The sequence below is a fragment of the Coturnix japonica genome, chromosome 3 (assembly GCF_001577835.2).
Source record: "Coturnix japonica isolate 7356 chromosome 3, Coturnix japonica 2.1, whole genome shotgun sequence".
Taxonomy (NCBI): domain Eukaryota; kingdom Metazoa; phylum Chordata; class Aves; order Galliformes; family Phasianidae; genus Coturnix; species Coturnix japonica.
The window spans coordinates 80,627,508-80,644,008 of NC_029518.1; the positions used below are offsets into that span (position 1 = coordinate 80,627,508).

The 16,501-nt window shown below is 42.9% G+C and overlaps 1 protein-coding gene across 1 annotated transcript; it reads left to right on the plus strand.

Annotated features, from left to right (window-relative positions):
* The first annotated feature begins 100 nt into the window (after positions 1 to 100).
* On the plus strand, positions 101 to 10,426 carry GCM1 (glial cells missing transcription factor 1). Its single transcript, XM_015859242.2, has 6 exons — positions 101 to 129; positions 3,710 to 3,899; positions 5,188 to 5,440; positions 6,397 to 6,509; positions 7,471 to 7,599; positions 9,050 to 10,426. Exons 2-6 carry the CDS (start codon positions 3,798 to 3,800, stop codon positions 9,563 to 9,565), a joined length of 1,113 nt encoding a protein of 370 aa, XP_015714728.1. The 5' UTR covers positions 101 to 129; positions 3,710 to 3,797; the 3' UTR covers positions 9,566 to 10,426.
* Positions 10,427 to 16,501: the final 6,075 nt, after the last annotated feature.

Genomic DNA, 16,501 nt, shown 5'->3' on the forward strand with positions numbered 1-16,501 from the left:
ATACAATGCAGCTGAGAGACCAAAATGGGTGGAGCCAGGATCCACCTCTTCCCCGACCTCATTTTAGGGTTGGCAGTGGAGGCGAAGGTTTCTTGCTGGAGGTACCTGTCTGTCTGAGGCCTTCCAAAGGTAAGCAGTTTTTCTCCTCTTGTTTCTGCACCTATGACTGCTGTATTTGGGTTTGCTTTCTTTTGCTGCAGTTTAGGACTTTGCCATTCAGATATTATTGCTGTATGTTCCATCACACTCTAGCATTACTGCATGGAAGACAACTCATTCAGTAATCAGATGCTCTTCATATCAAGAAAAAGGAAAAATATGAAATTCAGAGGAAGGAAATAGGACCACATTCAAACAACCATATTCAATATGCATCCATAAGATGATTTGCCTGCAAGTAACATTTGCTCTGTGAAGAGCAAAGGAATTAAATGTATTTGCACCAGATGCAAACATAAGAGGAGAAACTGAATATAAATTTAAGACATGATATGTACGAAGGCACTATGCTGAGAAGATTAGCAAAGTAATCACAACATCCAGACAACAAATCCAGTTTTTTGATTACATGAAAATGTCTCCACACTATACAATGTCTTGCACCTATACAATGCATAGGTGTAAGACCTCCAGAAAACATTTCAACTACAGCTTTGGATAGTTTGCAGAAACAACTTATTTCAATGAGAATAGGGGAATTTGTGATCATGAAGAAAAAGAGGAAAATTAGTAAAACTAGTTTATAGAACTATCAAGCTACACAAGCAAAACAATAAAGATTCAGAGCTGATTCCACTAAAGTATCCCAATATTAATGCAGATATATTACTGTATTGTTTGTGCATCTGTGAAATAGCCTTCCCTTGTGAAGTAAATCAGATGTCCAGGCACATCACCTGCTTTTCAGACTGTCTAATGTGATAAGAGAAACAGATTAAGGTGATCAATAAAGCTAATAAGAAAGCTGGCCTTCACTGTCAAAGCATTAGGGCTTGAAGCTTTAATAAAAAATTACCAGGACGTGAAGCAAAGCATCTAGACTCAAGCAGCCCGAAGAGATCCCTAAGAAGAGCTCAATCTCCAAATATTCTTCTTATATTATTCATAACATTCTTTAAGTAGTAATTCATTCAAGAACAGAGGCATGAAGAACATGGTGGGTCCACCTGGGAGGAAGCCTATCTCCATGAAATAAGAAGCATCCCCAGCACATTTTGCATGGGCCATGACTGCTTTCTGTCTACCTGCAGAAAGTTTATGCTTCGTGTCTGGGAATTTAATCAAATTGTTGCATCCTGCTGCCACAGTTGATCAAATGAGAATGATATATCTGCAGATAATTTTGGTGTTTTAAAGTCTACTGAACATTGCTGGAAGAAAAAGTCAAAGATAAACTGTTTTTCCTGTCAATTTAAAGAACTATTCTACAAGGAGTATCCGTAGCATGTTAGTACTGTGCTGTCAGCTCCTTTCACTGCACTCAGCAGTGATAAAAGGAGGATCAAGGGAGGACAAGAGGGCGATGAGGGCCAGCACCTGCATTGGCTGCAAGGTACATGGGATGGCTTGGGTTGGTAGGGATCATCTGGCTAGAACAGCTCCTGCAAGTGCAGCAAGGGAGAACCTCTCAGTGTCAAGGTTGAAGGTAGGACACAAATGCAGGCTTTGAAGAGAGTGAGACATGCACCACTGGCAGGACAGGTAACTTAGACATGGAATGGGCCGCTGTCTGCACCTTAGATCAAGGAAAAGTTGTCATCATTGACAGATGGCACCAGAGCGGGGAGCTCTGATGGTGGCAGTGACAGAAACGCTTCTCTGTGTGGCAGCAGAACAGTGCAAGCAAGAAGCCAGGCCTGGTGACTGCCCTGCAGCAGCCTCCATCCAAGCACTCCAGCTCTCACTTTCCATCAGCGCTTGGCACCAAACAACAGACAGCAGCGGCCCACAGGGGGGTGGCTGCTTGCTGGGCACTGCTCCATGAGGCTGCAAAAAACTGCTCACAGCTCCAGAACAAGATCTATTTTCACAGATGGCGGCTGAAGAACTCGTACAATTCATCTGTGGTAGTGGTTTGAAAGACCACCCTTTCAAAAGAGAACTTGCAGCTTACAATGAATTCAAGCTGTTGGATACTATGATATTTGGTAGTACATGTAATCTCTTTTATAAATACATAAATCTGCTCCTTACAGTGGCCAACAACAAGTGCTTCCAAGGAGAACACAAGAAAATCTAAATCCTTGGTCCAGCTTTTGTGGATTTTGCATGCCTTGAGCCCTTTCTCTTTCTGGGAAGGACTGATCTTTCTGCACAGTATTGTAAGCAAAAAAAGTAATGCTGTTCTACAACTGGCAGTATCACAGTGCTGTGTGTAGTCCTTCCATTCTAGCTCTCTGCAGTCTAACAGCCTGGCTGCTTTCTGTCTGATGCTTTGCATTTGTAGCACTGTCTATATGGATCCCTTACTCACTTCCACGAGTTAATGTAGACCTCTGTGAAATAAGCACTGTATACATTACCCTTCTACACACAAAGGGGGAAGGGAAGGAGAAAAAACAAGACAACAACTAATTCAGAACTCATATTTTATCAAGCTGAGACATCTCTGTAATAATTTAAGCTGCACAAACAGTAATGAAAAAAGTCATATGTTGCATCATCCTATAATTATTACTCGCACTTTTGCTGCTCTTTCAGCCTTTGCCAGCAGTAGCTCGATACATATGACTCACTGTCAGTTTGGGATTTTTTGCTTAATATCATGAAGCCATCATTGTCTTTCATTAAACTTTAAGATAATATTTAATTATGGCCTTATCAATATAATGTAAAAATAAGAGTTACTCTGTTCTCTCTAATAAGGTGGAAGTCAATTTCTAAGGCATCTCATTTTGAAAAGTTTAAAAGTAACAAGACTTCCATTTTGGATTAAGTAACATTTCATGTTTTGGAGCACACAGTAGTCAAGAGTTATTTATTTAATACACTCATCCTGGTTTTCCAGTTCAGCTTATGTTTTGTTTGTCCTGACTCTGTCTCTGCAGTAATGCAATATGGAAATAGCCGAGGACCTGATGTTTCTTACAGCCATTTGTATTCTGAGGCAGCAATACCCCCCTCTCCTACTAACATCTCATTTGAACCAGCGCTGCCCTCTCTGAATCAGCTTCAGCTCAGAGCCCTGCATGCAATGGTGCCTAACATGCAGGTAGCCCAGCCTCCTTCTCCACACTCCTCTTGTGCAGTTGATAACTCTCAGATGCTAACAATTTCTGAAATGGTTGAGAGTCATCTCATTTTGAGTGATGCAGCAGTGCACTCTTGCTTCTCACCCTTGTCACATGTTGTATGTAAAACACCTATTGAATAAGCAGCGACTCCAAGAGCCCTCTGCAGCTGATTAGTTTGGCTCTGAAAATACTGAGAGCCAGAGTGGCTCTCTAGGAGTGGGATCTCATATAAAAGGAGACTGTCAGCAGAGTTACAAGATTGGGTGGGAGAGAAAACCTAGTAAAATAACACAGATAAAAGCATGATTTGCTTGCTATTCACCTTGCCTTTGTAACATCATGGTCTGTCTCTAAGCTATACTTTCTACTGCACTGCTGGCTTGCAAAACTTTCAATGGAACAAGTTTTTCTGGCAGAAGAACACTGATTTTTATCTTTAATGAGCAGCCTCTCTATCATTTTGCTTCGGGAAACAGCTTCCTGGTTGTAAACTGCTTGAGAGTGCTGACAACTTCAAAAGCAGCCAGTGGAGATTTCTTGCAAAGTTCAGGAAGGATCTCAAAAATGCTGAAGGCTGCAGACGATGTTGGTATGAAGCAGGAGGACTCTGCGCCACAACGTGCTGAAATAACAAGTTGGGATATCAATGACATCAAACTCCCCCAGGTATGTGTCTGCGTCTTAGCAATTTACCCAATTCTGATTAGTCTTCTCCACCTCAAAACCCTTTTTCATCTATGTCTCACTGTGTTTATGTTCTTTGTCATCCTGAGCTATAGGACACTGTCTTGCTTGAAGAGCTAGAGAATGTCCAGTAAAATGGTTTTTCCTTCCTTCTGTCCTAAAAATCTTATCTGCGTCCTCCATGGAAAACCCATGGCACCCCACACCCCAAAGTCATCTTCCTGTCTCTTACCTTAGTACGTATGTCCCAGATTCCTTCTGCCAGTCTCCTTTGCCATCTAGCTCTGTCCTACACCCTCCAACCCAGCCTTCTTACCTGATCCCAGTCTCTTCCCTGCTATGTCACCACTGCTTGCCCAAAGCCTCCGTGTCCCAGTCCGCCTCCTCCCCAAGGTCACCTTCACCTGCGTACAGCCTGAAGGCTTCCCCCATAGCTCTCTATGTGCTCTCCAATGAGGGAGCTCAGCAGCTTTTATCTTTCACAGCTCATATCCTTAGTACTATAATGGCTCTCAGTGGCTGGGAACAGCAGTTTTAAGCAAAGTCCTGTTCAGTTCTTATGCTTTTGTTATGATCAACCTTTACCCTCACAGACCATCAGAGGGTATGCTTCATGTTTTACAGCTTACTACAGTTTACTATGTTGACTGTAGCAATAAAGGAGTTATGTAATTAGCTCTTTGTCTTATTTTAATTCCCACTGAGGTGTTTTGTTCTTTCATTATTCCTTACAGTCTTGTCTTTGGGTTTGTTTGTTTTTGTTTTTTTTTCTGCTCATTCCCCAGTGTTGAAAATAAAACCTGACTTTTGGTTTTGGACTTCAAAAAAATCTCTGTGGAAGACTTTCACTTTTAGGCCAAGTATCCAGAATGAAAGAGCTGCAGATGTGCAAATAGCCTCAGCTTGATTCAGTATTTGCCCTTTTTATAGTGAGTGGAGATAAACCAAGCCAGTGTAATGCTGCTTTCATGACCTGAAGGGCAAAGCAGAACAGCATGTGTTGTTTTCTGTCAGGTACCCCATCTTCACCCCCTGTTGCAGTTCTCCACATGGCAGAACCCACAGGCCAAGCCTCCTGACCTGGATCTCAGGGGCTTGTGAGGAGCTTCATTTTTTCTGTCTTCCTTGTTCCACGCTCTCTGGCAGCTGAGTTGCCAAGCAGCATTGTTGCTGCTGTGCCAGAGTGATGCAGACTCAGGAAAACCCAGCAGAAGGCCACGCTGGGCTCCTACATGAGCCTCCCCATATCTCTTTTTTGTCTCCTTTTCAGGATGTGAGACAGACGGACTGGTTTCAGGAATGGCCAGATTCCTACGTAAAACATATTTACAGCTCAGAGGATAAAAACGCTCAGAGGCATCACAGTAGCTGGGCAATGAGAAACACCAACAACCACAACTCTCGTATCTTAAAGAAGTCCTGCCTTGGTGTTGTGGTCTGCGGCAATGACTGCTCTACCTTGGATGGCAGGAAGATCTACCTGAGGCCAGCGATATGTGACAAAGCTAGGCAGAAACAACAGCGTGAGTATGGGGATGGCTGCTCGTTATGTGGCAGCTAATAAGTGAACACCATGTAAGCCAAATCAAATTAGAGGATACTCTTTGGATTATCATCCATTCTTGTATTCAAATGCAACTATTAGAATACTGCACTTTACATTTCTTAATATTAGAGATGTTGTTTATTTGCTTGTTTCCTTTTGGACTCAATAATCCTTATGGGCTCCTTCCAACTAGTGATATCCTATGATTGTATGATTTATTTATTTTTTCTGGTGGAAGATGGTAAGAGATTGATTTGCAGCCTTCTCAGGCCCTGCTGACCTTCGTTATTTCATGGCCCCAAGAGTAACTTGAGGAAGTCTTGCAGGAAAGACAGTGCTCATTAACTGCAATGGCTGGCAAATAGGCTTTATGGCCATTATGCCCGAGAAAAGACAGTACAGAGAAAATGAGCCGGACACACATCCTTCATTTAGGTATTCTAAGCTCTTTCATATTCCTCAATAGAGCTACTGTTTTCGGGCACCAATGAACATTTTAGCTAAAGAAAGGTTTTACTTGAGCACTTGCTGAGGTCACAGTGATGTCCCATAGAAAAATCCAACAAGAACATACCTGATATTCGATGATCTCTAAGGTCCCTTCCAACCCACACAAGACTGTGGTACTGTGATTCCCGGTACTTTCAAGAACTGAAAGAAAACATTAAGACCTTTGAAGGTGAAAGCTCTTAGTTGGCCTTACTAAAGGTGGAAATAGCTTTTGCTAGTTATATTTAATAATGGAACAGAATAAATGTAACCATTTATTTGCTTATGCTTGAAATTATTATTATTATTACATAGTTTATTCTCAGTGCAGTTCCTAAGCCCCAAACTAGAAGTGGCAGTCCACCCCCAAGAGAACCATTGTACCAGATGGGATTCACCTGTCTGGCGTTACATAGGGAATACTTCCCCCTGTCTTTTCTCCAGGGAAGTGCTGTCCAAACTGCAACGGACCCCTGCGGCTCCTTTCCTGCCGAGGCCATGGGGGTTACCCAGTCACCAACTTCTGGAGGCATGAAGGCCAGTTCATATTTTTTCAGGTTGGTATAAAATTACCTTACATTATGCAGGTTAATGTTAAAGATTCTTTTTTTCTTTTGGAAGTACTGATTAAGGAGATTTTCTTTTTCCAACAAATAAGGGTCGTGGAATATGTCAACAATGCAGTTGTAAGGTCAAAACATTTCATAGTGTGTGTGCAGGTTCCCAAGCTACCTGATCTAACTGGGCACATCCCTGCTGGAGCAGGAGGGTGAGCCAGACCCCCAGTGGTCCTTCCCAATCTAAATTATTCTATGCTCCTATAGGTTCAGAGCACTTTTTTGGTTTAGACTCCCAGAAGAACCTGTTGATTTTGAAGTATTTTTGCTCATATATAGGGAACAAATAATTATCAAAGAATCAGAAATGCCCCTTTACTATCAGCCTTGCCGGGGACCCTTTGTGTAGACATGACGCTATCCTAAGAGATCATGTATGGAAAACACCATCTATGCATTATACTCAACCTATACCTGGAAAACAATGCATCCAATGTTTAAATAATTGGAATTGTTTTTGGAAGCTGTAGTCCTAGTTTAGTACCATAAACACTGCATTGCCTTCTAGTCTTTAGAGTCTTCATAGTTCTCTTTCATTTACATGTAGGTTAAATAATATTAATTCTCTGTGGGAGCTGATAGAAATTAATGTCCTGCTAAACACACCTAAGAAGAATGATTAACAGCTGCAGGGCTGATATAGCCAGCTGACCTTGTGGCTTTAATTGGGTCTCCAGTGTGGGGAGTCTCTTCTGCGTATCAGTGTGTTGTACTACTTTATGACTTGAGGGAATTTCTGCCCTATCAGGCTTTATCAGTGATCTGCTTGTTACTTGAGCTTAAATAAGTCTACACACCATTAAACCAGGCCGTGTGTGTGTTTTTGGCCTGTGCTAAAAGATCCTATTCCCTTAAGATTAATAACAAGACTGTTTCTAAATACTGCAATTCCTTTCTCAAGTCCAAAGGGGCTCATGACCATCCACGTCCAGAAACAAAACTAGAAGCAGAAGCAAGGAGATCCATTCAAAAGGCACACACAGCTTTTTCTCCACCTTCTCCAACGCTAATAAGACTCCAGGAGGTCAAGGTAACTTTTATTATCAACAAATGAAATTGCAGGGCGAGGGATCCCTGGTGCAAGGGACCTTGTCTTTGTGTGGGAGTGGGTTTTGTGTCTCTACATTTCATTTCCCCATTGTCAGGTACAGAAGGAGCAGGGCCGCCCCGAGCACTTTGCTCAGCACAGCACTGAGTCCATTGCTGGCATTCCCTAGTCAGAGCCTCTTTGGGCTGGAGGCAGGGCTGGAGGGCATCACTTCATTCTCGGCATGTTTTTTTGTCCATATAACTCATGCTTGCAAATAGTTCTTGGCCTCATTGTATTTAGTGGTATATATAATCTTTTCCTTCTTTATAAATGCACAAGTTGCCTTTAGAAAATTTTCCTACAAATGTTAAGTGCAGCTCCAGAAATTAAATGACTTATAAACAAATCTGGGAATAAAGTAGTTAGGTATTTGGTCAATTCTGTATTGATGCTGAAGGAGAATATTAGAAGGTTTTAAAATGGATTTAACTTTTAATATGAGAAAATTTGGTTTTCACATGCAGTTGGTATTGCTGAACCTGAGAGAAGTCTCCATAGATTTGCCTGTAATGTTTTGACAAGAAATGAGGAGGGAGAGCCATAGAAAAATATATGGGCCCAAAATAGAGCAAGTGATGAGTAGGATGTTTTCTCTATAGTGTCACCTGATTTTTAGCTGAAGATGTGCTGGTCCTAAATTAGATCACTGGAATTTCTTCTCATTGTAAGGAGAGAGCAGTTGAAAGGAGCTTTCCTACTCTGGCAGTTAACAAGTCAAAGAATCACTATAATTAAATGGACACAAAGACATTATTATGAAGAGCAGAGACCTGTAAGTACTAATCAGAAATGATAGCACAAAATGAGTATTCTGACAGGAATTAAGTAGTGTAAAATTATAATCCAATAATTAAGGCATTTAAAGAAATTGCAAAATATCCAGGGAAAAAAAAAAAATGACTCAGAAGAATAATTCCAGTGTGCTGCTCCCTCCTCCAATGAGAGGAGTTTATGGCCAAATAGAATTTACAGATAATAAAAATAGTCAGTTAAGAATATTTCAAAACCACCATTTAAAAAAAAGAATATTTTATATATTTTCCAAACTCCATAGAAATAAATTCTGTGGAGTCAAATGTATTTCAATGATTTCATTTTCAAGTGCTCCTTCAGTATATCTTGGCAGCTGTGAATGTGAGATCTAGTGATTCTTTTTGTTTAAAACAGAATTCAGCTGAAAACCAGTGAGCCAAGCCCAGAACCATGAGCTCAGAGCCCCTGATAGGTTTGTCCCCAAAGCTCCTGGCTCTGCTCTAAAAGGAGGTGCTCCTGCTGTGCCTGCTTTATTCCCTGCAAAGTCATGTAATGCTTTTTGTATGCACTTGCTGCATTTTGGTTCATGTTGCTAGTCTGGACCATGTTGCACTAAATCTCATCTTGCTTTCCCAAGTCTCTGACAGGTGAGGTCCCCACCCAGAAGGTTTTGCCTTTGCTCCTTTCCCAGCCGGACCAGTGTATGCTACCTGCCAGTTTCGGGGGCTGTTTAAGCACAAGCTCCCTGCAGCAGACACCAGGCCACTGCATGGAACAGACACCATACCCAGGGGCAGCCGGGGAACACGTGGAAGGCCGGGTGCACCCTGCTCATGTTGGCTCATGCACACAGGCCTGGAGCAGCCCCCTGCACATCCCTGGTGTGCTGCCGGTTACAAAGGGAGGCTACAATCCCCTCAGGCCCAGTGCTGGCCCTCTTGGGGAGGAATCCTGTGAGGGAAAAGCCCCTCCGGCCTACAGCCTCCCTCCTCCATCCTACCCTCTGCCTCAGCATGGGTCTGGCCTGCGGGGCTCACACCAGCAGCTCCCAGTGCTCTTCAAGGAAAGTCATGGTGACGTGGAAGAAGGAAGGCGCTGCACGAACCCCAGCTACTGCAACAACTTGTTTTGTAACCTGTACCCATTACGGTGACTGGGTTAATGTTTTCTCTCTATATGCACCTCCAGCAACGGGCAGCATCTTTGCTTTTAGACATAAGGAAGGGCTTTTATACCTGCAGAGCTCTCCCTGCTTTCTTTCTTTTCCCTCACTACTTTGTCAATCTAACAGTCATCATCTCTTCTTACAAACTATCCTAGTCGCTACCAGGCAGCTTGGCAGAATTTCACAGCACCAGCCCTATCACCCTTCCACCTGACCTAGTTTCACACATTTCACCCTGTGTTTCAATCACTTTCTGCAAGCCATATTTCAGCGGGAGATATCATTTACCTAATTTGTTTTAAAAAGTAGGGTGACAAAAATGAAAGTCCTTGCCTGAATTTAGTGGCCAGCTTTGGGAGGGATGCCAAGGCTGGAGCCATGTCTATGGCTGGTTCCCCCAGCTTCCCCAGTGCCGGCAGTGCTGACCAGCCCTGCCTGTGAAGCGAGCCATGCCCAGGCAAAAGGAACTTTTTATTGAGATGAGTCTGGAAGGACAGTATTACAAAACCAGTGGCAATAAAAACTTCACAGTACCTCAGACCATCTGGTGTGTGTCAAAACAGGTTTGGTCTTCTCATGAGAACTTCTAGTACCTGTAGGAGTTCTACAGGAAAGTTGGGGAGGGACTTTATGTAAGGACATGTATCGACAGGATGAGGGGAAATGGCTTTATAATGGAAGTAGATTTAAACTAGATATTAGGAAGACACTCTTTACTGGGGCGGTGGTGATACACTGGAATAGATTGCCCAGAGATGTTATGAATGCCCCCTCCGTGGAAGCTTTCAAGGCTAGGCTGGATGGGGCTGTGAGCAACCTGGTCTAAGGGAGGTGTCCCTGCCTATAGCATGGGGGGCTTAAAGGTCCCTTCCAACACAAACCATTCTATGCTTCTTTTTTTTTTTTTTCTCTGCTTGTTTTCAACTTTTTAGACTCCATCTTTTTTTTTCTTTATCACTTGGGAATATGTCGGTTATAGGAAAACTGCTCTCATTGTGAAGGGTGGAGTTTAAAGACATTTATAAGACTGGAACAAATTATATTTATAGAATGTTTGTGAAACAACAGCTGTGTAGTAATTTTTTATGTGGAAAAAATCTAAACGTGGCTCACAAGAGGACAGCCTTCTGTAGTTCACAAGCGTCAGTTCACCAGACTATGCCAATCCCTAGTTCTGTGTGTATTTTATGCTCCTTTGGATCAATGTCTCAAAGAAGAAATGTCAAGGTTAAGAACATCCTCCACCTCTAAGACCGCAAAAGAGAAACTGATGAGAGCCATCAGCATAGGTGCTCTGAGAGGTGAGATGCAGGAAGGGCAGACAGATCCCTTGGGGCTGTATGTCCCATACCTGAGATTCCTCTGTGGCTGCCCAACCGGCCACACCAGCACTGACCCTCCCTGATGTATGTCTTGCCTTTCCCCCAAATTCCTTACAACATGCAGCTCCTGCTCATGATCCCATGCATCCAGGCTATGGGACCGTACCTCACTTTGGGCAGACAGCTGGCCCCACTGGTGTATCCCGCTGATTTTCCAAGTTAAATGTGTTTGGGGCTCAGGGATATAGTGCCTTTTGAAAAGGAAATGAGACACAGGATGGCCATTTGATTTCTTTTTTCTGTTAAGTAAGCACAGAGAGGCCTTCCAGGCTTGCATGCAGTCAAGGTCAGTTTGACCTTTCTGTGTTGCTGCAGCTCCCTCCTTTTTGGTAGAATCACACATTGGAACAGTGTGGTGCCACATTTATAACCCTTCGGTTCAGAATATGAAGACACATGTCCCACGTGTAGCCTTCACAAGAAGAACTTTTAGCAATATATTTAGAATGCATGAAAAGAAATGTCTGTACCTCTTCACTGTGACCCTCTCTTAAGCATTTGTAAGGTAACGTGCCCAGCTGTGAGAAGTGGCAGAAATCAGAGGTGAAAGACAGCACTAAGTACATTTTATCCTGCAATGTGAAGGAAATATCATGAACACTGAGACAGTTGTACAGGCTTTGTGAACATCACTACATGGCATGGATGGATTACACTCACTGCTTTCCCAAGGACCCAGCTCTGGAAGCCCTGCCTTCAATGTTCTTTAGAAGTAAGTGCGGGGACTACTTCCAAGCAGATACTCTGATCTATGATGGCTCATCAGAGACAGGGTAGAAAAGTTACTTGTAACAATACACACCACCAAGCTATGTATACGTATAACAGACATTTTCATTTTTAACCATTGGTAGAAAATCTCCTCTTTCTATTGGCAGACTGAAGCTGTACTATGTGTGAGATAACGGGCTGCGTTCTGAAATATGCTCCTAAAAGCTTTCTCTCTGATTTTCAACAAAACAATTGTGGAATGCATTTTGGGGGATACAATCCAAGTAATTTTATCAAGGATTCTCTTTCTTCTTGGCCCCTGAGAGGCGTACTACCCTGTGTATCTGATACGCATAGAAATTTTGCTCTACTTCTCCTTGATGTTATCATTTGAGGCTTTTTAGATAGTTATAACCAAGGAGTTAGAATGGAACCACATAATCTTTTACTTTATCGCTAGCAAAATGTAGAAGTGGCTCCATGGTGGGTCTCAGCAGGGGGCCAGGAGAGGTGGAGGGGGATGAGAAGGAGGTGTAGTCTATTTGAGAGGAAGAAGTGAAGGAACTCTGATGATATCCGATTATAAATAGAAGCAATCAGCAATCAAAGCAGAGCATGAGTAGGATATTAATGATGCACACCCAAATACCCTAAACAGTTTGATGCTGGCTCTTGTGCAACGTCCTGATTGAACACGGTGCCTCCTTCTCCCAGAACTGCTGTAGTCCCCAGGCTCCAGGGGGTTTGTCTTCCACAGAGTAAATTTTAACACTGCTTACCTTCAGGTGCAAGGAAACATTGCCTTCAATGCAGGATGACAAGTCTGAGTCTTGGTAGTATGCTCCCATGGGTCCTGGTGACCATCAAGTTGAAGGTAAGACATCAATGCATCCCCATGGTCAAAAAGGCAATATTTGAAGGCCATGTGGGCTCACTGTTCTAGGTGCCCCTTAAGTACAAGTTGGACCAGATAATCTCAAGAGATCCCTTCCAACTTCAGCCATTCTGTGATTTTAGGAATATTTAATATCCGATATAGCTCCTAAGTCTTGCAGCTGCCATCTCCTCATCGGGTGCTCAAGTTCCATGAGCTTCAGGATGACCTTCTGCATGGCAAGGAGTTCCTGAGGAACAGACAGACCCTTCATAAAACAGGGCAAACCAGGAAGGCCTTTGACCAGCTTCTCACACTGTTCATTCCTTCTGTTCTGAGTTAGGAAATGAAGAGCCAAACCTGGTTGTGAGGGCTTGTTTCTGGTTAGAATGGTCATTTCTCAAAACCAGTCAAGCCAAGATTTGAACTGCAGCTCTTCATGTTGTTTGGCAACCGTACCATCAGTGATGTGACTTAAGCCTTCTGTCATCAAGCACTGCACTATTTGCTCTTCTAAAGACAGACATAAGTAATACAAACCACAGTACAAGCAATGTCCTTTTCGCTTGATGGAACTGTCAGGCAAAGTCCAGAACCACAGGGTTAGAGAGCACCCACCTCCCTGGTACTTTCAAAGGAGATGGTGAATGCTTAGGCCACACATGGGTACTGACAGCAGTGAGGAACAGCTGCCATACACACAGCTGCAACTAAACAAACTTCTGTGGATACTGTAAATACTGAAAAGCTGTTTGCCAAACTAGAGATTTCCTTTGCACAAGTCACAGCAGTGACAGGAAAAGCACGATGTCAACGAGGACACCAGCCCCTCAGCCATTGCCTTGAGCAGAACAGGGACTCTGGAGGCAGAGGCTTTCCCTCAGGGTCAAACAAAGTGTGTTCTGCTTTTATTTCCATTTTATAGCTCTTTCCTGTAAAACTAATGCTTTCCCAAAAAAGTTCCTATCGGGTACCAAGGGACCACTTCAGTGTTTCTAATTGGTTCATGTCTCTGATGCCCTATTCCAGTAAGAGAAGAAAACCTCATTCAGCAGCAATAAGCTTCATGTTTTTCTAAATAGATACTTTTGAACACCATCTGTGGGCAATTGCATGAGAACTGGTCAAATTCATTTTGAAGTTGGTCAGCAAGATCAAGAGTTATTAGTGGGAACTGTCAGGCTAACAGAGAGATGCCCAGATATCAACCTGCATTCACAGGGCTGGGAATCCAAGCACATCATGTCTTACCAGTTCACTGAAGAGTGAATGCAGCACAATGGCTGTGATTGTCCAGATAAACTGTGTAACACAGTCTTTTTCCAACGAAGCAGTCTCACCACTCCCATGATGACTACAGCCTTTACAGCTCCTGTTCCATCTTAGGCCTGCTGATAGCTGAGCACTGGAGGATAACAAGAGAAAGATGAGCTCACACACATGTTCCTGAAGGCCAAGATCATCTCTGTCCGCAAAGTGGGTGGCTTGGGCACAGCCACAGCGATGGTCAGCAGCCAGGTGTCCTCTGAACGTATCTGTAACACTGTACCATTTGGGTCTCACAAAGATCTTTCTAAATCAAAGTCCCAGGAAAGGAAAGAAGAAAAACTTGATTCAGGTGCTTTGCACATGCTCAGACAAATATTCACCTTATCATCAGATTGCTTTTTGCTGTAGTTTTTCAGGTTCTACAGACCTTGGTTTTTTATGTGAACTATTTAAGAAGACACACTCCTTAGAGAGGGAGCAGGTTCCACATGAAACTTCTGGTAACTGCTTTGATGGCTGCTACAAAAGCAGTCACCACCATCTTCCCCCTCACCCCCCACCAGCTCTTTCCCCTTTAATGCCATTGGGAAGTACAGCTGACTTTAATATCTGTACATTTATTTTCCCCAGACTTTACTTTCCAGATCACCATCTGTCTAGACACTGTCAATTACTGATGCGTGTACTCAGGGTAAGTTTAAGGATACTCAATATTTTCTCCCCCTGTAATTAAATTTCCAGGCAGTACCGAACCAACCCACTATATTCATATTTGTCATTCCAGGCAGACATCACATCATCCAACAACAAATGAAAGACCTTTACACTGACTTTTACTGAAAATGAAGTGCAGAGATGTTGGGAAGTACCCTGAGTTTCAGAGGCCTGCTGGAAGGTTTCATAACAGCCGCTGTCTTCACCTTGGGCATCCCCCACCTAAAAAAATACTATGTTGGGGCAAGAAGGATCCACTGGCAGGAGCTGTGAATTAATGCTTCATTACATACTGCTGAGAAGAAATGGAAAAGCATTTGAGGAGCAATCAGACCAATGATACCCATCCTTATATTAACTAATACAAGGAACTATTTAGCTTTGCTGGGAAAAGATCATTTACATTCAGCTTCAATACAGCTTTCACTAAGTATCTCCTGGAGCAGTCAGACCCTCCCGTACATTACTTACCAAGCACAGGTCTGCAGTCCCCAGAGGTGCAGAGGCACTGCTGCAGACATCAGGTAGCCCAGGACTGAGCATTCAGCCCGCACATCACAGCACAGTGCTAAAGAGATTAAGCTCTGTGTACAGTTTGATCTCCAACACTGCTGCTCTAGAAGCTGTTGTAGCCACTACCATAGATCAGACAAGAAAATAACCTAAAACCCACCACAGGGAAACTGTAATTGAATATTACTTCCAACCCCTCTCCCAAAAGCACAACTGAGCTAAGGAGTCAGGGTCCCCAGCTGGGAAACTGGGGCTCTGAACAGACACAGAGCACATCAGGGATGGAGACAATGATCACTGCTTTGGAAGTATATGCTCTTCTAGTGGCTGTGCTGAAATTGCTTTCCTCTACAGCATACCATCTTTCATCGTATCAGGATGTTCCCATTTAGCACGCTGATTGCCTTGGATCTCATCTGGAAGCTGTTCTCCTCGTGTCTGGGAAGCAAACTTGGGCCTTAAAATTCCACTCAGATTCAGACACGTAGAAGCCCATTGAAGAGCAAGTTTTCCTGTTTCCTATTCCTGTTTTATCGTGGGCATCTGACTGGCAGGAACTTAAAGAGCTGAATGCCCAGTGGGCTAAACCTACAGCTTTGTGCATTTTGTGTTTTTCCTGGAACATTCCCAACTTCTGAAGAAGCCATAAGGGAAAAAAACGTAAATATTATTAAGCATAAATGGAAACTCTCAACTGTGGCACGCCACCTAATGGCAAAACAGCATCACTCTCCTGCACGTGTAGCAGTAAACACACATTAGAAAGCTGCATCCCAATGCTTATCTTTGTTAATAAGCTTCATAATCAGACAGAATTTTAATTAATTAATTAATTCATTCAAAGAATGTGTGAAGAAATGACTACTCATCTTGGCTTTCCACACTGAAGACTGATTTAATTTGATGGGATTTACAAGCCTTAATTCACTCAGTGCTGCAACTTACTCGGCTACTCCTCACAGAACATTCTGATGCTAAGTAAGCAGATGTGCTACAGACATAGTTACAAGACGCCAGAATAGAGGCAGTTGTGAGGTAGGAAGGCTGTCAGTCCTGAGATACGTAGGAACATAATCTTAGTTGCATTGATGTATTTTGTCTACCTGTACACGCAGGGTGTGTGTTTCACAAAGCACAACACCATACTGTAATTTCAGTCTGTTTCTTACAGCCTTGAGCAATGGTCACACAGCAGCATCTGGACCCCATCACTTGGGATACATCACCAGAGCTCAAACATGTTTCAGCTAAAAGAAAGTACCATTTCATGCACCTCCAAAGTTTCCATTCAGTAACTCCAGCTTCTTTTCCAAATCCAACACCATCAAGGCCTTGTGGTTTTAAACATGATTTTAAGGACTCAGGAGATAAACTCTGGGTAAAAAAAAAATAGATGTAAGGCAAAGCGTTAACTGTTTCTTTCACGGAAACCATTACACAAGTCATGTTACCAAGAAAACT